General features: G+C 43.3%; 1 protein-coding gene across 1 annotated transcript; it reads left to right on the top strand.

Annotated features, from left to right (window-relative positions):
• The first annotated feature begins 8,142 nt into the window (after positions 1 to 8,142).
• LOC310866272 (uncharacterized protein) lies at positions 8,143 to 26,679 on the top strand. The gene is made up of 7 exons (XM_083775809.1): positions 8,143 to 8,878; positions 11,116 to 11,292; positions 12,282 to 12,449; positions 12,921 to 13,313; positions 13,409 to 13,486; positions 13,629 to 13,697; positions 24,665 to 26,679. Exons 1-7 carry the CDS (start codon positions 8,215 to 8,217, stop codon positions 26,308 to 26,310), a joined length of 3,195 nt encoding a protein of 1,064 aa, XP_083631935.1. The 5' UTR covers positions 8,143 to 8,214; the 3' UTR covers positions 26,311 to 26,679.

Below are 26,679 nucleotides of genomic sequence, written 5' to 3' on the forward strand. Positions count from 1 at the left end.
TATGTTTAAAAAACATTAGTTTTTTGCTATTTCTGACAGGCTCAATGCATGCACATTAAATAATAAATACTGATAGTTATATAATCAATGCCTAAACGTATTTATAAATATTAGGACAAAAATACAAATACACTTTTGTTGAGATTTATTTTTTTATAAAACAATGCAAAGGACATTAAATAAATTGCTTACAGATTTCTTCTCTTCAATAAACCATTTAGTTTCTCAGTTTGATAAATATTCACATTTACAGATGTTCTGTTCAAATGACAAATGCATAGGCCTATGCACATTTATGGCTCTTTGAAGGGAGCTGGATATCTGGCTGTGGGCAGTTCAGAAACCCGTTAATTACTCATACTCAACTGTATAAACTAATAAATCAAACTATTTATATTAATCCAACCATCGCAGTTTACATGTTTTCATGGAGGAAGAGGATCCCATCCACCGTGGGTGAGTTCAACCTAGGCTAACTGCGCGAGTTAAGGTGTGTTGTCTTTTTAAGGCATTTACCAATGCACTGGATTTTACTTTGTGTGCTCTGTGCACACATACTGTAGCAGCCTACATTATACGATGGCCATTGTTCTTTATTTGTAGGCCTTTAATGGCACTGCTCCACTGAGCCTGCTGGCTGCCTACCACACACAGTACGGTCCCGTGAGCTCCGATGATGTGCTGCTGGGCTGGCTCTGGCTCTGCAGCCGCGTCTTTGCTGCTGCTGCCGATGTCTCGCCTCACTCCCGTGTAGCTCCGGGTTATGGTCGGACACCCAAACGACAATTTGCAGACCGTCTGCCATATGATCCACTCCACGCCAAACACACAAACCCTGTATGTGCGTGTCCACTGTCTCCCCGACCCCCGTGGGTTCGACTTGCTACCCAACAGTCGTAGCGTTTAAACGGAGCCGATGCCCACGAGCGAATACACATTCTGTTGATAGGTTCGAACTTCGAGCAAAGAGGTCCCCTGCAGGGTTTTGAGTGGTTAAGTATGTCCAGTAGTACATTTTTCAAATTTGCCATTGCAATAGAAAAAATATTAATCCTTCAAAAGCAAATGAACATTTGAGGAGGCCACATGGCAGAAATTAAGGAATTGGAATTGGGCTATTGAGTTGCTGTCTCCTGATGTTCTCCCTCCTCTCTCTTCCTTCTAGACCTCACACTCCTTCCTGTGTGTACAGAGGTTTCATCTGAACAGCAGGAGAGGAACCCCAGTCTGGTACAGGAGGAACCAGAACCTCCACAGGTTAAAGAGGAACAGGAGGAGCCAGTTCAAAGACCAGAAGATGGTGATGGGTCAACATTGGCATTACTCGATGGGACACACTCTGGTAAAAATGAAAAATAAATCACTTCATTAGTACTAATGTAAAAACATTGGTGATGTGTTATGTGGACCGTCATAATATAAACAACATGTAATAGGCTAAACTTCGTTAGGATGTCATTGTGCCTTGCGGAGGCATTTTTACTTGTAATGCTTCTTGTGTAGTTATTCATTAGTTTCATATCCATTTGAAAGTTTTGGGTTAGTAAAATATTTCCATTTTGCCATGAGCTTCAACAAGATTAAAACGGATAGTCATTAATAAGCTTTGAGCTTCAGCCTATGCCTTTTCGATCAACCAAAAAATGTTCGATGTAATGTCAATTGCAGACCTGCCAACCTGCACGCATTTTGTGTATGAACCATGCAATTCTAGGTGTCGTACGCAGGTACGAACTCCGCAATAACTACGCAATTTCAGGGGATGCAGGGTGAAATTCTGTGAAATTAGCCCCCAACTGCTTCTGCCAGAAATATGACATTCGGCTCGTAGTGAACTCTTGCAGCCTGATTGAATGCATAGCTCTGCATGAGCTCATAAGCTCAGCTCAACACTCTGTCTAACTAACACAGTACACAGATGGATAGATTAATATTATTTTACAACTTCTAACCGCGCAGATAGGGTCTGTCTCATAGTGCCTGTTTTTGCTTCGGTGTAAAACTGTCGTGAAGGGAACGTGCACAGCTGAACTACAAGCCCACAGCGCATTGCATGAGCGAAGCATTGTAGGCTTGCAGATCGGCGGGGTTATCTCAGCTCGCTCTGTGCTTGCCTGTGTCTGTGCGAGTCTGTGTGTCAGTGTGACAAGAAGCAGTCAGAGGAGCTAGGCTAGGCATCTAGCTCCTCTCTGCTTCAGTGCTTCTACGGACGGACAATGTAAATATTACATATAAACCTTCGCTGTTGTCATAATCAAGTGAATTTTATGGAGGGAATTTTTTAAGGGAGATAGTGTCTGACTGAGAGGAGTCAGTCAGTACTCCAGTCTTCCTCCACGCTAAATCAATGGTGAGAGAGAGAGAGAGCGGTGTCGGGTGTCTGTGACATGCGCGCGGCCGAGTGTGCACAACACACAGACACAACATAGATTTCTGTGTATGTGCAGTGCAGTGAGAGTGCATGCCGTAATGTAATATGTGAAATGAATACATCATAAATGTACTGTATGGTCTATCTTATCAACAATGAGCAGCCTATGTGAATAGTTATACAGACTAGGCTATATAATACACACTCAATGAAGTAAATTAATTAATTCACATGCATGGTCTATCAATAGCCTATGTGAATGAATATACAGACTAGGCTTTTTTCAGCATGCGCAAGTGGTATTCATGGCAATATCCCAAGGTTGGCAGGTCTGCAATTGTAATGATTTGTTGATGATGATCGAAAGAAACTAAACTAAATATATCATTCTGTTTCTCTGTATGTTACGAGGCCGCATTCACAGCTAAACACATGTAAACGTCCTGTTATGGGGGACACATTGAAAATTGCAGGATAATGAATCAACTCCATGTCCCATACATAGGAGCTCATTGAATGAAGTTTATGTAGGAAGATGGATAGATGGATGAATTATTTCACTAGACATTATTGCACAACCAATCTATTAGAAAACACAATGAGATGTTACCTCTCTTCTCCTCCTAGATTTCCATCTCCTCCCTGTATGGAAGGAGGAGGTTTCCCCTGAACAGCAGGAGAGTAGACCCAGTCTGGTCCAGGTAAAACTAGAACCTCTGCAAATTAAAGATGAACAGCAGGAGAGTAGCCCCGGTCTGGTTCAGGTGAAACTAGAACCTCTGCATATTAAAGAAGAACCGCAGGAGAAGATGCTCAGTCTAGTTAAAGAGTATCCAGAGCTTCCACAGATTAAACGGGAACAACAGGAGAATAGACTCTGTCTGATCCAGGAGGAACCAGAACCACCACAAATTAAAGCAACACAGGAGAAGCTACTTCAAGGACCAGAAGAGGGTGATGGGGCAATGTTGACATCAGTGGCAGTGAAAATTGAAGATGAAAACAGAAAGACACCTCTAGCCAGCACCTCAACTCGACACATGAAGACACAATCTAGTGTAGAGCACAGTGGAACATCACAACCAACTAGTGGTGACCAGCTCCTGTCTTCACACAGTTCTGAATCTGACACTGATGACAGTGATTACTGGGAGGAGACAAGAAAAGATCAGTCCGCTTTAAACACACTGAAATCAAACAAGACACAACATGTGGAAGGACAGATTGGAAGTTTGACTTTGAGCAAAAAATTGCCCCAGTACCTGAAACTTTCATCCATGAAGAGTCACAAAAGGAAGAACAACTATAGTTGTACAGAGTGCGGCATAGTCTGTATAAGCATGAGTTTACTGGAAATACACATGAGGATTCATACAGGTGAAAAATCCTTTGTGTGTACAGTTTGTGAAAAAAGATTTTCTGGTAAAGGATCTATGAAGAGGCACATGATGACTCATACAGGTGAAAAACCCTTTGTGTGTACAGTTTGTGAACAAAGATTTACTGATAAAGGATCTATGAAGAGGCACATGATGACTCATACAGGTGAAAAACCCTTCACTTGCACTGTTTGTGAACAAAGATTCAGAACAACTCCACAATTGCAGGCACACATATGGACTCATACAGGTGATAAACCATTTAGTTGTACAGTTTGTGAAAAAAGATTCAGAAAAACTCATCATCTGAAGAGGCACATGATGACTCATACAGGTGAAAAACCCTTCACTTGCACTGTTTGTGAACAAAGATTCAGAACAACTTCACAATTGCAGGCACACATATGGACTCATACAGGTGAAAAACCATTTCCTTGTACAGTTTGTGAGAAAAGATTCACTCGAAAATTAACTCTGGAGATACACATGAGGACTCATCGTACAGGCGGTAGAAAACGAATCAAACGATATCCTTGTTTAGTTTGTGAAAAAAGATTCGATCAAACTGGAGATCTGAAGGAACACATGAGAATTCATACAGGTGAGAAACCAATTGCTTGTCTAGTTTGTGAAAAAAGATTAACTTCTTATTCATATCTGGGGGCACACATGAGAACTCATACAGATAAGAAAACTAGGGCTGGGGCTCGATTAAAAAAGATCTAATTAGATTTTAATTCGAAATTTGTAACTAATTCATCTAAATTAATCATATTTTAATCGGATGTCATTATTTGACCTTTTAACTATGAGTCGCTCACAATCCACATACATAGGGAAAGCCCCCATGCATATATTTTGCCCAGGTCTCGTGACCTCAGGGATGATAGTAAATCAGGGATCATATAGTAAATGCGACCTGCTATCGCAATTAAGCCCATATATGGAGAACCCTGATGTCATAAATGATAGTGGATATATGTCGGAACCTGTTCTGACTTTCGAAATGTTGATCCTTCCCCATCCATCCATCCATCATCCTTCCTTCTTCTTTGATCTCTCCCTTTTGACTGTCTATTTAAACTCTAGATGGGCCTGCCCGAAAGTTATTTGTGCAGCCGTGCCTGGCAGCCGGCAAAAACTAGAGCTCTCAACAGGCCTGAAAATAAGGCCCAGCCCTACCTGGGCCCTCATCAAACACTGTACACTCAAGACACTACTATATATGGATCTGACCTCATCAAATCCTGTACACTCAAGACACGCTCCAATATATATATATATATATATATTCATCAATCAAACTAACCATAAATAACAAACAATAGACTATTTAAAAACTAACATATCGAAAACAATAGCAATCCTATACAAAATGAAAGATCATTCAGATTCTTTGATTTTTTTCTTTCAACATGATTTTGTTTAATCCTTTCATTAGAAATGCAGCAATGTTGAAAACGGATTTCTTTCTTTCTTTGTTTCTTTATACGAGATTACTGAAATCTCAAAGGTGGGCATAATAAGCTTCGGCTTCAGCCCTTTCCTTTTCGGTCAACTGTATCATGACAACCCCTTTTCCTTGTATGTAATAATGTTGGATAAACCATGACCGAGACAAATAAACTATCTATCTATGCTATGTTTTTCAAATCAGCCTCATGGTGGCAGTATAAGAGGCCCAGTCACGTCTTTACCTATAACTGCACGATATGCATACAAGTTTGTGTGCACACTCTCTAGAAGGAAAAACATCTACCCTGCATTTTTTAATCTGCCTCTTATAGCGCCACCAGGAGGCTGACTTATGTGAAACACTTTTTTTTTAAATAATTAGTCCTTCAGTTTGTATCCAAATATCAAGCTTAATTTTGAATGCATTCACAGGATATTAATAGGCCTACATCTGAAATAATCAGTCATACAAAATGTAAACATATACTGTATTCAGGTGCACTGCTGGTTTCATCGCAATGCATTAATATAACAACCGTAGAATAGATTGCTTGTTTTGTAGATTTCTTGTTTTGTTTAAGTTACTGTTTTCCCTAGTTTGTTTCTTAGTATGTTTATTTGATTGTATTGATTTGCATTCTCTTTTTATATGGTCACTTATTTGTTTACACAGTATGGTTTTATCAGTTGTTGTATATCATTGTGGACTGTAGATGTCAGATCCTGCTTATTAAAAAAGCCATTAAAGATCATTTCAGACACAGACAAAGAAGAGTGTGTCAGATCATGTATTCAATTCAAATTATACAGTATTTCATACTAGAGAAAGAAAAGGTGGCGATCCGAGCACTCAAATGTTTAAAATGACCATCCTGTTCGGTCTCTATCCTTTATAGCTCTATGGCTCAGTGTCTATGACATCATGGACACTTTGAAATACTAAATTATCTAAAAACACATCTAGGCCTATTACCCACATAAAAGGCCCAGGAAAGTGTTTCTTGTCTCCCAAATATCCTTAAAATAAGACCTTGTTGCAAAAGGGGTGACGTGTCCCTTAAGGTCAGATGGGTGTGCTCGGACAGTGAACACTTAAGATTTGCAAGTGGGCCCTGATCCAGAAAAAGTTGAGAATCACTTTCAGAAGCTGTACAAGTGTCTAGAGAAATTATTTATCAATGAAGAACAAATGGAAAAAGAACAAATGACAGGGAGTGTGTATAGGCAGGCGTAACAGCACAGCTGAAGTCAAGTCCAAAACTGGTCAAAACTCCTTCATTTATCAAACACTATTCCTATGGTGCTGCTGGATAAAGGAGATGAGAAGGAATATAATAGTGATGAGAGAGGGGAGGATTATTAATACAAAACTGTAGATTTGGAAAGTTTAATAAGAATACAATGTCAAAACAGACAAAAAGTCATGTGGTGTGCAAATTTGAATGCACAACAGTCAACAATGCATATGCCATGTGTGTGTGACTCTGTGGGGCGGGGAGGAGTCAGAGTGAACAATTCAAAGGAGCTTTATTGGCATGAGAAAACATGCATTTACTTTGCCAAAGCATTGTTTTTTTTTAACACTTTATTTTGATTTTTATTGATGAATAAATGAAAAAACATATGTGTACATTTTGTTGTATCCGACATGTAAATATCCCCCCCCCCAATCAAGGTCAGAACAAGACAAATAAAACAAAGACAGACAGGTTACATACATTGTATCCATCTTTCAGTTTTATCCATCTTTCAGTTTGCCAAAGCATTGTGTCAAAATGTAATAAACAGACACAGATATTGTGTTATATACATGTTATACAGGGTAGCATATACAATTATATACACTTTGGTCGGATAAGGCATGAAATCACAGACAGTGGTGGAAGACGCATTCATATTTTTGTCACCTATTATTTTTGAGTGGTGCAACCACTCCTATAGACAGCTATGTGTGGCCCTGGGTCCCTGGCTGGGTCTGTCCGAGCACGAAATAGCGTTTGATTGGTTTTCACAACCACGTGTCACTGTTGTGCAGCCTAACACACACACACACACACACACATTAACTGTATATGTGATGATTTGGTACATTACAGTACAATAACTGTAATTTCTCGACCGTTTCGGACGTGGGGCGGCTCGCCGGAACTGGGCCGGCACCTGAACGTCCGGGGACCCCCACACGGAGTTGCACCACTCACTTCACACAGGTGAAGGTCTTGATCTGTCGAAGCAGCTGAATATGCTTGTAACACTGGATGTATGCTGGGTTATACGTAAGTAAACGTAACATACAATATAAAAAGTTAAGGCCTAGCCTACATTCAAAATGTGACTTGAGTAAATAACTCAAATTTTACTTAGACTCTGTTCAGCTTTTTCTTAATAGGCCTACCCATTAACAAAGCACTTTGTGAGATCTCTCTTTGAGATGTGCTATTTACCTACATAGACCTATTTCTTCACTATTTTTTCCTTAAAGTGGTTTTTTTTATAGCTGTTTTGCTGATTCACTGCCTTTCTTGCTAATGGTTTAGCTTTATGGTTAGGTTACATTATGTTTGCTTTTACTTTCTATTCTTGCTCTGTAAAGCACTTTGAGCTGCATTTCCCGTCATGAAAATGGTTTTCTGTTGCCTTCAGAATAAGATCATCGTAATGTTTTATTTAAAAGAAATACATTTATGATGTAGGCCTGTCTTTTTAAATGGCTTACAGATTTAAATTGCCTATTGATCCCCATTAAATGGGCACTATATTTCCGTTTAAATATCTAATGTATTGTTTTAATGTGCAATTAATCGTGTTTGTTTACTCTAGTCTAGAGGGTACTTTTATTCTGAAGAGATCGGCCACCGGAAGTTTTATCCGTGCTCCCATGTCCGTGTTCGAGGAACAACCGGGAACAACTCTAAACACAACACGTGTGCACGGAACATGGGCTCAGTTCTGTTGTTGCTATTCTCCGTGAAGGCGAGCTATTATTAAAGTTATCTGGCAGCCTGTGTCATGGCAGGATCATTCACAAACACAGCATTGGCGACGGGGATGGCAGATTTTTTTCTCCCCCCACCTAACCCCTTCCTGGAATTGCCGGGGGAGCCTCCAATACCATGGACTCGCTGGAAACGGTGCTTTGATACATGGCTGGTAGCTATGGGGCTAACCACCGTTGGCGCAGCCCGCAAAAAGGCGCTGTTGCAGCACTGTCTGGGAGCGGAGGGTCAACGGGTGCTCGGGACGTTGGAAACCGGTTCCGATACCGCCGACTTTGACGCAGCCGTGGAGCTTCTGAAAGTCCACTTCGCGGCCCCACAATGCGCCCTTCTCCGCCGTTTCTTGTTCAGACGACGACGCCAGCTGCCCGGTGAGTCTGTCCACCAGTATGTGGCTAACCTGCGGGACATGGCGAGCTCGTGCAAGTTCGGCGCGCTGCAGGATGAAATGATCCGCGACCAGTTGATTGAACACACAAACGACGCAATGGCACGTGAGACACTGTTAATGGAAGAAGATGAACTGTCGCTGTCTGAGGCAGTTACTATTGCCTTCAAAGTTGAGAGTGCAACAGCTGGGTGTGCATCTACGCTGGCCACATCCAGCCGGGCAGCCTCGTCGCATGCTTCAAGAGCCCAGCACTGCCCTGCCTGTGGCGAGTCGTGCCGTAACTGCGGTAAGCAAAAAAACATTTCGCTGTTGCTCGGCCCAGGGAACCAGTTGCAACTTGCACCACCTCACACTATTAACTTCATACTTGGTCTAGTTATAGCTTAAAGGACCACTTAAACACTTTTAAACCTATTTCCATATAATTGGTCCTCACAAATGTTTATGGTAAAATAGCACCATTTATTGCCTATTTATCTATTGTCTGACATTTTGTTCGACCCAGTCCATGGGGTCCTGTTGCACCACTACCATGCCACCTGGTACACAGCCATTCTTAAACATAAACAACATGTTTAGCGCCTGTCCGCGCTCTGTGACGATATTTTTTCGTGTGAGCGTTTCTGAATATGTTTAGTATAAGTACCCATACATGCCGCTGCGAATATCTCCTGTGGCGCGGAAGCCGTTAAGTATTTTTAATATATGTTTGCCCGAATTGGAAGCTTGGATTCTTCTCTTCCTTCCTTGTTTATTGACACCTCATTGTACCGCCTATCTGGCTAGCTAGTGGCGCTATAGCTATGACAGAGCAGATCAGAGGCAGGGACGTAGCCGCACAAGCCAACCGCACACCGGGAGGCGGTACAATAAACGGTAAACAAACAAGAAGAAATAAAGCGACCAAATCGGTCAAACAAAGATTAAAAATACTTAACGGCTTCCGCGCCACAGGAGATATTCGCAGCGGGATGTATAGGTACTTAAAGTTCCCGAATTCAGAATTACTCAAGCAAAAAAAGACCGTCACACGGCGCAGATTCAATCTTAGAGAGCATTTTTTCTTCCGCGTTCCGGAATTCCCATACGAAAATATAGTTCTGACCAGGGACCCAACATAAAACTCATCAAAATTTCAGAAAAGCTTTATGTAGGGTCCCGAAAGGGGCTAAGTGACATCATCATTAGGCAGATTTTTTTTGCATGGTCAAGCCTCTCTCAATGAAAGAGTGGGAATTTTACTCTCGCATTATGTGTATTAGGCATATGTCTGGATAAACTAGTCCAGTATCTAAATTGTAATTTAATGCAATTATAAATAGTTACTTTTAATAGTTACAATTTCTGTAGGACACTCACCTAATGTACTTTTTAATTGATCCTATGTTAGTAAATCTCCCTAAATACACCAGAATACTGGAAATTACATCTACTTTGTTACACATTTTCTGGTGGGGGGGGGACCCCTGCTTGGGGGGCGTGGTCGGTGTCACCCCCTTTGGGGAAAAAAACAAGAAATGATCACATAATGTTATTTGTCAGGTGAAAGAAGTGCTGTCTCCATTGTGTTCTCCCCCCGTATTACTAGTATGATTCTGATTTTAGTAACGTGTATGTTTGTGTGTCACAACCTCGCGCCCGTTGTTTGCGTGCGGTCTGTTTATTGTGAATTATTGCACATAGCCAAAATGCATTCATAATATTAGGCCTGCCTATCCTTTCAGTTTAATTTTAGGGAGAGAGCGACACACAATCAAAGATTACGCATTTGCAGGCAGCTGTTGTTAACTACCTGTCTTGCGCTGAACGCTGAGCAGCGCTGGAGTGGTTACTAAATGTTACACCGGCTGATGTGTGGATTAAACTGGATTTTAGTTTGGTTAACTCAAGATGATAACAGAAAAGCGTTGGCACTGGACAAAGTGAGTTCTTGTGAGTTGTCTTTGACTCTTTGTTGAGACTGTGTGTGTCGCTGTTCTGGGAGGGGGGGGGGGGGGCTGTGGTTAAGAATGTCACTGTACTGACACGGAGGTGCTCAATCAATTCTATTCAAAGGAGCTTTATTTGCAAACGTTTACATTGCCAAAGCAAGTGTCGCAATACAATAAAAACAGTTGAAAATGGGGAAAGTATATACAGTTGGAGGGGGTACAGCATTTTGTAAACGGAGCTATGTCACATTGCATTGTTATATACATGTTATAATAGGGTGGGTGCACCCCCCTAGTTTCACGCCTTGTCAAGAAAGACAGTCAAGTACCCAAATCAACTACTTTGCATAACAGGTTTAATTGTTGTACCTGAATGGCGACTCACAATCTCACACAGAACAGCAGTATGGCTCCAGTAATCTACTGCTTCTGTGGTGTTCTGTATGCAACAAGAATGCTTCCTCCTCCATCGAAGAACGAAGCGATGGCCCGGCAGTCTGCTGTCAACGAGGCGGATGTGTGCCCTCGGGCGTCCCTCAAGCGTCTTACTGGTGAATATGTCTTAACATATTTGTCTTTTGTTCTTCCCCAGAAACGAGACAAACCGCGAAACGTGTTTTGGATGATGTCCCATCGAATGGAGTTGGAGAGACTGTCAAACGGCGAAGATCCACGCCAACATCAACCCAAAGCTCTGTACCTAGCAGCACCATTAAACAGGAGGAGATCCAGGAAGACCACGCCTACATCACACTCTCTGGACATACTGGTAAATTCGGACACTGGAACACAATGTTTTGGTCCTGCTGTACCAACTTTACTATATTATTATATTATAGTTAAATTTGAGGTTTGATTATCGATTTGAATCTCGCAGTTAGTTTATACTCCTATTACTTTTGAAAAAGATGAATAGAAAATTGTCGTTCACATGTGTTTCATGAGTTTGTATCTATATTCATGTGCATGCGTCACATGCACATGTGGGAGAGAGGGGGAATGCAAACTGACCAAGTGCAGTTGTTTGTCATCATGGTCCTTTATGCAATACCCTCCTTAGGAGGAATTCTCAAGTGTCTAGAGACTCACCCACACATAAGAAGGCCTACTTAAAATAATCTTATTTAACTTATTTATTATGCAAACCATCCATCGCTTTGATCGCTTTTGTTCTAGGTGTTGGTGCAGCTTAGGAACTAGTGGAGCTCAGCTGCGATAGGCTCCGCCTTCAGCTTACCCCTGGTTCCCAGCTAAATGATACCAAAAGCCATATCTAGGTTTTCAATGGTACCCCAACGTCCAACCCCTGAATTTACCATGATCCAAAATGTATATCATCATGATCATCATCATCATACTATAATTCTAATGTCTGAGTGTGTGTGAGTGTGTGTGTGTCAGAAACACCACATTATCTCCTCATTGCCTGCACCAATCGCTCCCACTTTTCACACAGGCATTGACCATATGAATATGGAGGGCTAGTAATAATCAATTTTTAATATTTGGATGACCCTAAGCATAAATAACCTTGAATGATTACTATTGCAATTTATTTTGGGTAAAATCGTAGATTGACTGGCCTACTACTCGTGCTCGGCTCCTCCAAAAGCAAATTAACATTTGGGATGAAAACCATTTCCGGGGCAGGCTGGAGGACGGAGTCCAGAGGAGGCCATGTGGCAAACATTAAGTTATTGGGATTGGGCTATGGAGTTGCTCTCTCATGACATTCTCCCTCCGCTCTCTTCCTTCTAGACCTCGCACTCCTTCCTGTGTGTACAGAGGTTTCATCTGAACAGCCCAGTCTGGTCCAGGAGAAACCAAATCCTCCACAGGCTAAAGAGGAAAAGGAGGAGCCAGTTCAAAGACCAGAGGAGGCTAATGGGTCAACATCGACATTACTAGATGGAGACACTCTCTCAGGTAAAAACAATCACTTTATTAGTACTAATGTAACAATCATTGATGGTGTTTTTGTATTAGGACCGTTGTCAGATAAACGACACATACTAGGTTCAGTGTTTCCTGCAGGAAATGGCTTTGCCTAGGACTGTTGGCCGGGGGGGGGGGGCTCTCTGGCGCGCGTGCTGACAATTTTTTTTTTTTAATTTAGATATATTTTTTTTTGCCCTAAAAATTTGAGAAGAGAAGTTGCTTAACAACAAACTCACTCAGATCTACAAGCTCATATCGCGCCACCGAGTGGCGCGATACGAGCTTGTAGGTCTGCTATTTTTGAAAAATCGAATAGCGACTGACATTTTTAGAATCTGATCTCAGGTCAGAATGGGTTCATCAGACCAGTGTGTGTCCGACGGAAACCTCGTATGAATCTGATCTCAGGTCAGAATGGGTTAAAAAAGTTTATATAAAGGAAGTCTGCCTTACTACTAGTCCCTACAGTCCCTGCCGAGCCCATCCGTGGATGCGGGCGAGTCCAGAGCAGACCTCCACCGATCCTTCCGGGCCCTGGCCAGTCAACCCTGCATGATTCCTTTGCTGCTGTTCCCGAGCCTGACACTGGATCGGAGATATCCGACGACGAGGCGGACACTCCACTAGCTACTCCGAAGACTGCAAACCTGCCTTCCAGACCCGAGCGGACTCGTCGCAGTGGCAGAGCGGTGACCAAACGGGATGATTCGGAGAGTCCAAATAACTCCCAGATGTCTATGTCTGACCTATCGGACTCGGATGGTAATGTCTCTGATAAGAGTTGGAGAGATCCGAGGGAAAAGAAGACCCCCGGGAGACGGCGCAGGCGTGGTGATGCTACATGTATTACCGGTAAGTAGTTTTCTTTTTTTATCGTGTGAGATGACTGAATGCATTTTTATTCTTAGTAAAATCGATTTGTGTTGTTTTCTTTTTGTACGTCATAGTATTTTTAAGCTCTGGAGACTCTGCGTCTTCAGAGAATGGTGGTGATGAAGATGATGCTTCAGGTGATGTCACTGGAGGTAAGATTAGTATTTGTGTATATTTGTTCACTTTGTTCCATGCTTTTCACACCCACATGGCATTGACTGTTTCATTCAAGTTCAGGTGTAAATAATAGATTTTTTTGTGCACATCATATAACTATTTGATATGTGTTTCCAGATGCTGAGATGAGGGAGCCTGCCTCACCGCCCAGATCTGTTCCTATTCCTGCAACAAAGACAGGCAAAGGTAAAAAAAATAAGTCTACTGCTTACTTTTTCACTTACACACAAATGACAAAATGGCGGCTTCACACTTTCCATCATAACGACTCGTGACCACTTCTGGTATGTGATGTTTCTATCTACAATGAAGAAACTGGGTTCTTGCAATGTCACTTTATTCAAACTGGTGGAGTTGGCAGCATACACATTCTATCTAGGGTCTGGAAATGTTTTTATGTGTGGTAGGGGTGTCGCGAATTTCCGTAGTGCCGTGGCAGAAACAGCCACGGTACCGTCAGATTTCCGAGCTTACGGTATGTTAATGGCAGCGATGGCAGGCGATGCATGCTGCGCATATGCAGTGCAACTCCACTCGCACGAGTCGCAGACTAAGGTAAAACATTTACCACACAGCTGCGGTAGATTGAAAAGGTTCTTCCTACCTGTGAGTGATGTTGAACGAAACCCATATCCAATTGAATCCATATTTCCATTGGCTGACTCGTGTTGGTTCAGTCCAACCAAGAACACCCCCCACCCCACCCCCCCATCCCAAACAGTTGGTATTGAGTTGTGCTTTCATGGGAAATGTACCCATTCTGCAAACTGTTAATAAATGCTTCAATCAATCAATAAATCAGTCCGACGGGTCCACTGTAAACAACGGAGAGCTCAGCCAACATAGAGTACGAACATAGAGTACATAGCGTTGTGCACATGCGCACCAGAGCATGTGGGCGGTGTGGAGCAGGAGCGGCATGAGGATTGGAGTGGGTGCATTTTGAATTGAGCGTTGAGTGGGTTTTAAAATGGGTCAGAACGGCTTCCGGAGTGAGAACTGTCCTCCATTCCGAACCGCTCAGTGCACACGGCACACATTTAAAAAGTGTACAAATAAGTGTTTAGAACCTAAACTTGGATTTAGTGTGTGCTGAATCTGCAGCGTGCATTTACCAAAAGTATGAAAGTGTGCTGAAAAATTGGAACATTCATCAACGCGTGATTCGTGTGGTGACCGGCAGTGCCAGCAACATGATCAAGGCATTTAATCCCTAACTTTGAAGGAGAAGAGGAGAAAGATGATGATGAAGTGGTCGTGGAGGAAGAGGAGGATATTGCGGAGGAGGAGGAACCTGCACTCTCGCAAAACCAAGTGGACGCGGTTACTAATAATGTAGAGGCTATGGTAAACCAGTACTTAACCGTGTCAAGTTTACACCTGTGATGTCAAATTCGTCTGCTTCAGTTAGATATCAAAGGCGCAGTTAACAAGCATGATATCAATCGTTGGTTAAAGTGGGAAAGCTAGTGAACGTGTTTTTAAACGTGTCAGTGTATTATTTATTTTTGCTGCCGAGTTGGCGTATCTGAGCGGATCGCGGAGCGCCCGTTGCGCAAATGAAAGTGAGCGCTGAGCGAGCAGAGAGTGGCGTGGGGGGATCAACATGAGCAAATGAACGAGCGGGACAAAAGCCGCCGAGAGAGTGGATTTCTCGGCCGCGCCGCTCCCATGCTCTGATGCGCACTAGCCTGCTGGAGAGTGCAAGGTGCACGTACCATAAACGGTAATTAGGGGGAGCCATAGTACAGTGTAATACAGTGGGGAGTAGCTATTGATTGAATTGAATAATTTATTGCCAGAAATGTAATCAGTACATGGTAGGCCTACAGTCAAACACACGTCCAAAGGGATCACCGAAAAAAGTCTCGTTTCCATTCAGGTCCTTTGTATTCAATTCATAATCATGACATGAAAAATAACAACAAAATTCAAATCATCATAAAAGGTAAAAATAAGATATGTACAGGATGGGAAACAAAGAAGGGGTTATAAGGAGGTGGCGGTAGTCACTAGACTAAGGGAATAATTTGGAAATATGGAACAGCTAAACTGTGATTTCATCAAATTCTAACTTCACTAAAACATTTTAAATGGAAGCTCAGAACCATTTGATGAATCAAATCTAACAAACACATTTAGCTTTTAAAATGCCGTTGCATGCCTAATGTGTGGGGACTGGAGATAGTCATTATCATCTAGTGGTTGTTATTGTGAACGCAGTGATTGTCTTTGAACTCCTAGTTTCTCGAGATTAGTCTCTTGAGACAGACTGTTGACTCTGTCAATAAAGGAAAAGACGGAACTGTATTTTTTGACGATGGGTTCTCAGATTGTCGAACGTCTGCCCCATATGGCCCCTACACCGGCTATGTAGCTCTACATAGCAGAGGGAGAGGTTTCATATGGGGCTAGATTCATGTTAGCTTCTATCTACATGTTTCATTCACATCATGTACACCGGAGGCTTGATATGCTGTAGTGATATGCAAAATCACCACAAATGCTAACGTCACCACATTAACTAACCAGCTAACGTGAAGCTTACGTTAGTCATTCCCATATGGAACCCCTCTCTCTGCTGTTGCACACAACCATGCTTTTATCCACACTTCCATCCCTTCGCCTTTTAAATCTAAATGTCCTATCAACGGGGCCAAGCAACGCGTTTTCATCTGGTTCTTCATGTTTGCGTGTGGAGTTTGTTATTAACACTGCTGCCTGCTGCTTCTGTGCCTTGGTTAGTGCATCAGCATAAACATTATGTGAAACTCGTCCAGTGAGAAACGTTCCACAGTGAAAAAACTGCGATTAAAATCGTAAATGTTTTAACGCGATAATTTTTCTGTAATTAATTAATCATAATTAACTCGTTTAATTAGTCCCGGCCCTAATTTCTATAATTTTCAGGTAGGGGACGGTGGCCTGTGCGTGAGGAGCCCGTTTCTTCTGGGTGGCGGGGTGTAGACGAGGTGGCTTGGCAGCCTGAAGACATCCCCTTCACAGCTAGACCTGGGCCGATCAACAGTGCTGCAACCCTACAATCAGACCAGCCAGTGGACTTCCTCAGACTGTTTTTGACTGATAAGTTGCTGGATATGATTGTGGTTCAGACCAACCTCTATGCGGAGAAGATCTTTACCAAGATGACACCTATGCCAGTAATGCCAAACTCCAGAATCAATAAATGGGAGCCTGTCACAAGGGAGGAACTCAAAACCTTTCTTGGTCTGTTTCTTCTGACTGGTATTGTTTGGAAGCCTCATCTGGAGGACTACTGGGCTCAGGAGGAAATTACAACAACCCCATATTTCAACAAGGTTATGAGTCGCAATAGATTCCAGCTCATCCTTCGGTTTCTTCACTTCAACGATGCAGTAGATGATGATGACAGGCTGTACAAAATCCGCCCTGTCTTCAGCTATCTTGTGAGCAAGTTCCAGGAGCTGTATCAGCCATCACAGAAGATAACTATTGATGAGGGAAGCATTTTGTGGAGGGGACGTCTCGGTTTAGAGAGTCCATTGAAGAGCGGGTTACGGTCTTATATTCTGTGCGACTCAGAGACTGGGTACTGTCACAACATGTGGCCGTACTTTGAAAAAGGGTCCACTTTAGTTGACATAGTTCCCTCGCTCCTAGGAGGCCTAGAAAATCACGGTTATAAACTTTTTATGGATCATGTCTATAATTCGGTTGACATGTGCAAACTGCTGCTTGAAAAGAAGACCCATGTCTGCGGGACACTCAGAGAAAACAGTGGCGCGCCACCAGAAATCCAGAAGGCTTCCACTTCAACCCTGAGTGTGGGGGAAAGAATTGTTAGACACACAGACAAGGTGTTGGTGATGGCTTGGAGGGACACCAAGGTGGTCAGGATGGTCACAACTTTCCACCCAGATGTGATGGGAGATGTTCGGGGGTGGAAGAAAGGTCATGGTCAGGGCAGTGTATCAAAGCCTGCTTGTGTCAGAGAGTACAACAGTGAAATGAACGGAGTTGGCCGGCTTGATCAAAACCTTTCATACTATCCCTTCATCAGGAAGTCTTACAAATGGACAAACAAGTTCATTTTATATATGTTCCAAATATCTGTTTTCAATGCATTTGTCCTGTACCAGAAGAAAAATCCTGAGGGAACCTTTCGAGACATGCTGTCCTTCATCGAAAGTCTTGTCAAGGCATGGACTAGCCCGACAAGAGCAACCAGAGCACCAAGGCAGGACCCTCGGTCCAGGCTCTCTGCACACATCCCACCTCTGCCAACAAAACATGTTGCTGTGAAGATTCAAGCGGCACCCGGCGCCCGCAAACGGAACCCAATGAGGGAATGCAGAGTCTGCAAAGTGAAAGGCAAGCGGAGTGAGACGCGATACCAATGTGCCGTTTGTGTAATGCCATTACACAGGAAGATCTGCTTCACAACGTACCACACAGAGTTTGACTATGCAAATCAGAGCTGTGTAGGGTCGACCTGAGAACTGTATTTTTTCACACACACACACACACACACACACACACACACACACACACACACACACACACACACACACACACACACACACACACACACACACAGGTGAAAACAAAATACTGACAAAAAAAGGCGTTGACATTGTTTTGTTTGAAGACAAATACTGTAAGTATTGAAGTCAGAAATAAAAAGATCAAGTGAGTTCTGCTGATAGAGTATCATTCAGAAAAGTGTGTCTTTCTCCTGTTGAGGCTTAAGGTTTTTCTAGTAAAAAACTGAATAGAAACTTGTTTTTTTTCCTGGGAAACTAGAGGTTCTCAGCTTCCATTTGAGCTACTAGAGCGGTGCCCTTTGGGCACTGGCCTACTTGTTGGAAATGCATGCCCCACCCAGTTATTGTCTGTGTCCCTTTTATGCCCATATATGGAGTTATTTTGTCAGGCATGCCCAAATATGGAGTCTATGCAGATTTCAGAACACCATTGTGATGTCAGAACAGGCCAGCTCCATATATGGAAATATAGGGGTGATCAGGTGTGATCAATTGGCTAATTTGGGCCAGAGCCTGGACAGAGGCTTTTGTGCTGTTCTGGACAACTGTGCATCCAACGGACTCTAGGCCGGGCACTGCTCTCCTTGTGGTGCGGAAATGTTGAAGTCGGTGGGGCGAACGGTTTTCAAGTTACGTGGATTACAGACGTACGTACACACACACACACATGTACAGAGACTTGGTGCATTTAATATAGATAGATATTGTGACATTATTGTAGCGTTCTATTGTTAGTCCCCACAGGAATCCGCGATCGCGGAATTTACCACTGCATTCAAAGCCGGAATTCTCGACCATCCGCGGAATAGTAGAATGTCTGTGGAATAATCGGATGCCCCCGTTTTTCCTCCTGGGAATATGACGTAAATTTCCCTTTAATGTCAATGGCGTTTAATGTTTTGATGTTTAATTTACGTCATATTTAGAGGAATTCTGACGTCATTTCTCTGTTCAATGGCAAATATTGAGACGTGTAGGGACAAGATTTAACGGACATTTGACCTGAATTCCCCTTTCATTGTCGATGGCAAATCTTGAGACGTGTGGGGACTAGTGTATCGATATATCGATAAATATCGATTCTGAAATTTTTAAACTGTTCGATATGACTTTTCCATAGTATCGACACTATCGATACTGTCCCGCTCTGTCCTCCTGTTGGTTGAGACCATGCTCCCCAGCGCACACAGAGTGCAGCAACCTCCAAACTGAGCCTTGAGGGAGGGGAGGGGCCGTCACCGTCAGTCTACTCCTCCTCCTCAGACAGAGCGCACAGCGCAACACTGTGTCGTTCTTTCTGTGACAATTTCTGTCTCCACGCTGTGTTAACTTCTTTAACGCTCGTATTTCTTTATGTAAGATCCGATGTACACGGAGAGCTAAAAGCCCGCATACAATTACATCCTACTTGTTGCTGTCATAGCGATAAGCTAACTAGCTAAAGCTATCAACCGTAGCCTAAACACAATATAGCTAGGCTAGCAAGCTAACGTTGCAATCGGTTGCTGTGTGTGTGTGTGTGTGTGTGTGTGTGTGTGTGTGTGTGTCTGTGCGTGTGTGTGCGTGCGTGATTCTGGATATTAATAATACTAATAAAAATAATAATAGTTTGAGTAGGCTGGCCTTAGACGGGATGCAGTGAATAATATCTGAATAGATTATCAAACTTTCTTTATTTTGATTTATTTTTTATAATTATAAATGATAAAGATTATAAATAAGTATAGTTATAAATAAGGAATAGAAACCAAGATGATGTGGTTGACTGGTCAGAAAGTAATTAAATGCTGTTGTGCTTCACAACTTTACTTTTATGTGTAGGCCTATACTGGTTTATAATCCATAGTTATTTATAATAATAATAATTATATTAATAGGCCTAATCATATCGTCATACTATAATTCAGCCAAAGTCTGTGTGTGTGTCTGTGTGTGTGTCAGAAACATCGCCGTAGCTCCTCACTGCCTGCACCAATAGCTCCCACACAGGCATTGACCATAATAATATGGAGGTCTTAACGGAGCCCTTTTTTCGATTTGACACATTAATGATTAATAATGAATTTATTAGTGAATTCAAATTGTGAAAACACACCCAGGGCGCAGTACCCCCGCGGCCACAAGGGGGATACTGCGCCCGTCTCACAACGGCTAAGGGCTAGTAATAATAAAAAGAATAACATGTTAAAAAATATGAAAGTGCATAAGACTGCACAGCTTTTATTTGTAATAAATGTTAAACCCTCAGAAATCGCCGTGGTATCGAAAATGTTATCGAAAAATATCAATACTTTTCCAAATATCGTATCGAAGTTGAAAATCCAGTATCGTGACAACACTAGTGGGGACAAAAGCTGTTTATAGAAGGGGCTAGCGCCCCTTAAAAAATCACACCTGTGTGAAGTGAGGGTTGCTCTTATCATCATACATCATCTCATTCCGGCCAATCAGTATCTGCGTCCTCACCTTCGTCTTCAATGTTTGTGTTTACACGTGCTCAAAACTGGCCATTCATTATCAATGGAATGTTTGTTGTCTTTACACGGACATTAAAAGATGGATGTAGGAGGGGATAGCGGCCCTCAAAAACTGAACATAATAGAAACTTGCTTTCTTTCCTGAGGAAGCTACAGAGTCGGCTTTCATTTCAGCTATATTGTGAAATTATACAGAATATTATGTCTGTCTTGAAAGTAGGGGGCTGTTTTTCTAAGATTCTAATGTTCACTCAAATGCCTAGAAGTAAAAAACTGAACATAATAGAAACTTCATTTGAGCTATATTGTGACATTGTCATCATAATACAGAATATTATATGGGTCGTGAGAGTGACGCAAATATCTCTGAATATTGCTTCCAGATTTTAGATTTTAATAGTATTTTAGTTCTCTTTTAACTAGCATACTAAAAGCCAGTGAAACAACATTTCGTGCTCTTATGCATTTTATGTATCTGCTGAATGACAACGTTATCTATCTAGATAAGAAGGCTGGTTTTGGGGAAACCAAGCTGTATTGAACTGCCTATAACTAAATAATGGGTAAAGAGGCTTTCATTTGTGACATTGTCGTCATATCACATAATATTGTATGGGCCTTGAAACCATTTTACCATTGGTGAAAATGGCCAAATGGTCTGACAGAGAAGGGACATGGACTGAAAACGATGCCAGCCGTCAATGTATTAACGTTGTTATTTACGCCAAATACGTAAATAACCTAAATCTGCTTTAGTCTGGTCGTCCGCCAAACACGTAAACTACATGAAAGGGTCTTTTCACCATGGTAAGCTGCATTCAACTCTCACGCACCCATTACTGTGAATTACAAACGGCTACATCAAAGCATACCCAGATCACATCACACCAGGTACAAAGTAGCCACTTATATCTGGTTATTTCAGTCACAAGTCAAAACTAGCAAGCAGCAGAGAGAGAGAGAGAGACAGAGATGGAAGAGATCAGATCAGTGAGGAGTTAGAGAGTTATTTAGCGTTATATTTAGTTGATGTGTAATTATAGTTGAATTTTAGAGTTTTAAAGTTGAGTTTATAGTGTAGTGTAGTTGTCGGAGAAGAGAGGTGAGAAGTCAAGGCGCGATCACGTGTTGGCTCTGATCCGCGCGCACGCACACACACACACACACACACACACACACACACACACACACACACACACACACACAGTTTAGTTTTCGAGTTGACTAACTAGTTTAGTTTTTTAAGTAAACAGTCGGAAAGGAAAGAAGTCGAGGGAGAGAGAAAGAAGGGCGACAGAGAGGTGTGTTTGTGTCCGATCACACAGTAAGATAGGAGGATAGAAGAGGACTGTGTAGCAGCCATGTCGGGGCGCAAATGACCAGCAAAGCATAAAACACACCGTTGGATCCCCGCCAGAGAACGATTCATGATGTGATGCAACTGATAAACTGACCCGTGCTTCGGAGCGGGGGAGAAGTCCCTAAGAAACCAAGACATCTCCCAGCGCCAGCGAACCCCATCCTCCTCATCCCATGAAAGAAGAGAAAAAGTCAGCCATCCCGACTGCAGCAGTGTCGCCAGCGGTGTCGCCGGTGTGTGAGCAGCCTCCTGTTTGCCTACCTGTTGATGATGTCCCCAGTCTGCCCACAGACAAGCTCCGGAGAAGTAAAAGATCATCCATGATAAAGAAAACAAAAGTGAGTTAGGTAGTGATCGTTATCAGATCTGAGTCACGATGCAACTTAGTCCCAGACCTCCGTGCCCCTCGCAGTAGTCCACGGGTATGTACCATTTGTTTATCGTTAGCCTACATAGTTTCAGAATACAGATCAAATATATTTGCAGTCACATCATGTCATCATGTGCATGCCTGCCTGCATGGCACGGCTAGTCCCATACGGCTGTGTCCCATAGCCAGTGTAGATCGGTAACCATGCCGACGATCCCACGGTCAATGGGATGACCTTCACATATGTTGCAGCCTGTCCAGTGTTTGTGGGAGAAATGAGCAACCGGGTTCAAGAAAGCAAGCCCAAAATAAGCAGTATATAGGTTTAGAGTGTCTAGTATAGTTCAAATACATCAGCCATTTTCAAAGATTTGAGGAAATGAAATAGTGGAATATTTGATGGATTGTTTTGAGATATTCATAATCAAACTGGTACTGGGGCTCCCTGGTCGCCTGGGGTAAGGAAAACATATTGTTGGCTTTATTGACATGAACATTAATAAAACAAGCCAAAGGTCGCTTATGAAGAAGCGAACATGGCGAGATGTGAGTGAGACATTCCAAGCATTCTGACTTTTAGGGGTGAGTGTGTGTGTGTGTGTGTGTGTGTATGTGTATGAGGGGGGGGGGGGTTATGTGATTGCTGCTTATTGTAAGTAGCTCTGTAAAGAGCTTTGATACAAAAACATAAAAAGGGATACACCCTTCTTTAGGACACAATAAAACATTGATCATTTTTATTTCAGACTGGGTACATTTCAAACGGGCGGCAGTTCTTGGCACGCGCCATACAAAAACTGCTACTTTGTGGACAAAACGGCACTAAGACTTGTTTACAACAGGTTCCACCATTTTCAGTTCATCAGAAAATAGAGCATTTACAGCATGAATGTGATAGTAGCAGGCATAGGGAAATCACATGATTGCAGTATATAATAAAAGAAAGTAACTACAACATGATGACAGAAGAGAAGAAAATTACATAAATTGTTTTCATGTACTATGATATTATTTCAGATGAGGTGGAGTTCGCTGGTGGGGAGCTCACATCACATTCTTTGCAATCTGTTGGCCGTTGCAGAGGTAGGAAGCTTTTGTACAATAAAAACATTTAGACCATGATTGAACAGGATATATAGAATTTTCAAAAGACATGTCGCATGATTGCAGTATATAAAATATAAAAGATCTACATGATGAGAGAAGAGGTGTGAGAAAAAAAAATCTGTTCATCATACCAACTATTTGATCTATTACTGTCGCATCCAGATCCAGAGGAGGGGGAAGAGGCTTCCACGTCCACCGCTACAGCGCCATCTGCTAGCTGTAGCAGAAGTAAGAATTTACTTTTTTAGTCCGACATGTAAACAGCACAGAATACAGTCAAACATTTACCACACATAAAAATGTATTTCTATAATTTTCAGGTGGTAACAAGCGAGCTCAGACGTCCACACCTTCCACTGCAGTCCCACCTGTTCGCCATGAAAGCAGTAAGAAACGTAAGAACCTTTTCTATGCATCACACATTTAGCACACAATTGAGTGGTGCAGCCACTCCAAGGAACAGCAATGTGTTTCCCTATGCCCCTATGTCTGTACGTTTAGGGTACCAACAGGTGACAAAGTGGCACTGTTGAGCTTCACAATGTGCACGGGTCGGAAGCTGAATTTCTAGCAGGCATTACGTGATTTTGGGTGTGACATTACAGTACAGTAGAGGGACCCACACGGTAACTGTCATTTCTGGACCGTTTCGGACGTGGGGCGGCTCGCAGGAACCGGGCCAGCATCCTGGGGGTCTGGCTTGGGACCCCCACATGGTAACTCTGTCATTTCTTAACCGTTTCGGAACCGGACCAGCTCACTGGAACCGGACCAGCCCCCTAAACGCGTTCCTGGGGGTCTGGATGTTCCGGGGATCCCCACACGGTATCTCTGTCATTTCTTGACCGTTTCGGATGCGGGGCGGCTCGCTGGAACCGGGCCAGCATCCTGGGGTTCTGGATGTTGTGGTGCATCCTGGGGGCCTGGATTGGGACCCCCACACGGTAACTCTGTCATTTCTTAAACGTTTCGGAACCAGACCAGCTCACCGGAACCGGACCAGCCCCCTGAGCGCGTTCCTGGGGGTCTGAATGTTCTGGGGATCCCCACACGGTAACTCTGTCATTTCTCGACCGTTTCGGACGCGGGGCAGCTCGCTGGAACCGGGCCAGCATCCTGGGGTTCTGGATGTTCTGGTGCATCCTGGGGGCCTGGATTGGGACCCCCACACGGTAACTCTGTCATTTCTCAAACGTTTTGGAACCGGACCAGCTCACCGGAACCGGACCACCCCCCCCCCCCAAAGTATAGTTGCACCACTCAGTTCACAAGGGTGTGATTTTATGGTAATGATGTATTTCTATCATTTATAGGCAGGCCAGATTCAGTGTGGTCTGATCAGAAGACGGACTGGCATCCAAAGGACTTCCCCTTCAGTGCCACTCCCGGGCCTCGCGGTGCTGCAGCTGAACTCCAGTCAGACAACCCTGTGGACTTCCTGGAGCTGTTGTTGACAGATGAACTGCTCGAACTTATATGTCTAGAGACCAACCGTTATGCTGACCAGAAACCCCCAACTGACCAGCCACATTCCAGAAGCCGCGAATGGCAACCAGTCACAGTGATGGAACTGAAGCGTTTTTTTGGGCTGCTTTTCCTGACGGGTCTTGTGCAAAAACCAGACCTGGAACTGTACTGGGCGATGGAGGAGCCAACAGCCGCCCCGTACTTTAGCAAGACCATGTCCAGGAACAGGTTCCAAATCATCTGGAGCAACTTGCACTTCACCAACAGTGAGACTCTTGACAAGAATGACAAGTTGTGCAAGATCCGCCAAGTGTTGGACTACCTGCTCTCCAAGTTCAAAGAGCTGTACATGCCAGGCCAGGACATCAGTATTGACGAAGGGACGCTTCTCTGGCGCGGTAGATTAGGCTTTCAGGTTTACAATCCGGCCAAGCCGACTAAAGCTGGCATCAAGTCGTACATCTTGGCATGCAGTAAGACAGGCTTTTGTTTTGCCATGAAGCCATACAGTGGGGAGCCTGTGAGTCATTGTGGTGTGCCTTTGGTACAAGAGGTGATTGTCTTCCTGCTGGAAGGTTTGACCGGTTTCGGTTACCGGCTATGGATGGACAACTATTACAATTCTGTGCGCCTCTCTAAGTTTCTCCTGGGTCTGCATGTCCATACATGTGGCACCTTACGGAAACACAGAGGGGAACCAGGAGCCATCACCGAGTTGACCACGGCTATGCTAGAGGACGGGGAAACGGTGATGCGCCATGACGACAATGTAATGGTGGTGGCATGGCGTGACAAGAGAGTGGTAAAAATGGTCACCACATTCCACCAGCATGACATGGTAAAGAACCTGAAGAAGCAGACAGGCCAGAAAGAGAAGGTGGCAACGGCAAAGCCAGCATGCTTTGCTGAGTACAACCACTGCATGAACGGCGTCGACAAATTGGATCAGAACCTGGCGTACTACTTCTTCGTGAGGAAGACGTGCAAGTGGACGAAAAAATTTGTCATGTATCTCATGCAGATCTCTGTGTTCAATGCTTTTGTCCTTTACAAGGCAAAGAACCCGGCCAGCAATAAAACCCTGTACCAGTTCATACTGGGTGTGGTGACGTCGTGGACCTCCCGGAGCATCCGGAGAGAGAACAAGACAGCAGTCAAGGAAGGGGAAGGGGTCAGGGATGAGTATCAGGATCAGGAAGAGCCCTCATACTGTGCAAGGGCACCATACCTCCACGACCCTCCTTCCAGGATGGATGGCAACGCTGCAGCCCACCTACTCTTTCGGATCCCTCCAACAGAGAAAAAGAAGTACCCAGCAAAGAGTTGCAGGGTACATGCCAGACACGGGGTGCGCAAAGAGACAAGGGTTCAATGCAAAAGCTGTAACGTCCCCTTGTGTAAAGGGATATGTGCCAATCTGTACCACACTAAACTCAACTATCAAGACTTTCCTCTAGACCAGGGGTTCCCAGCCTTTGCATACGCACCATAGAAAATATCTGACCCAAGTACCACCATAATAACTGATGTTAAAATACAGGAGCGTATACCTGCCCCATCCTATTCAGCTATTCAGGAAAATGTATTCTTTGAATCGTTTTGTTCTTGTTTCCTTCCATTTTGCTGCTGCTCTGACGAAACTGTCTAATCAGCACAATGGATAATATTTCTAATGTGATTTATCCGTCCTCAAATCTTCTATTAACGGCTAGGTGTGCTATCATGCTCATTTCAGCATGGCTGGATAGCTCCTCTGTGTACCACCAGAGCGGGCTCAAGTACCACCAGTGGTACTAGTACCAGTGGTTGGGAACCTCTGTGTCTAGACTGAACTGTTTTGTTTTCTCTCTCTACATACACA

The sequence above is a fragment of the Protomyctophum parallelum genome (genome assembly GCF_964188405.1).
Source record: "Protomyctophum parallelum genome assembly, chromosome: 10".
Classification (NCBI taxonomy): Eukaryota; Metazoa; Chordata; class Actinopteri; order Myctophiformes; family Myctophidae; genus Protomyctophum; species Protomyctophum parallelum.

Bases quoted from the DNA above. Each gene is read 5' to 3' on its own strand.
- LOC310866272 (XM_083775809.1), top strand. From the start codon at position 8,215: ATGGCAGGATCATTCACAAACACAGCATTGGCGACGGGGATGGCAGAT. The intron at 8,879-11,115 runs GTAAGCAAAAAA...GTTCTTCCCCAG, and splicing joins CGAGTCGTGCCGTAACTGCG to AAACGAGACAAACCGCGAAA. The intron at 12,450-12,920 runs GTAAAAACAATC...CCTTACTACTAG, and splicing joins AGATGGAGACACTCTCTCAG to TCCCTACAGTCCCTGCCGAG.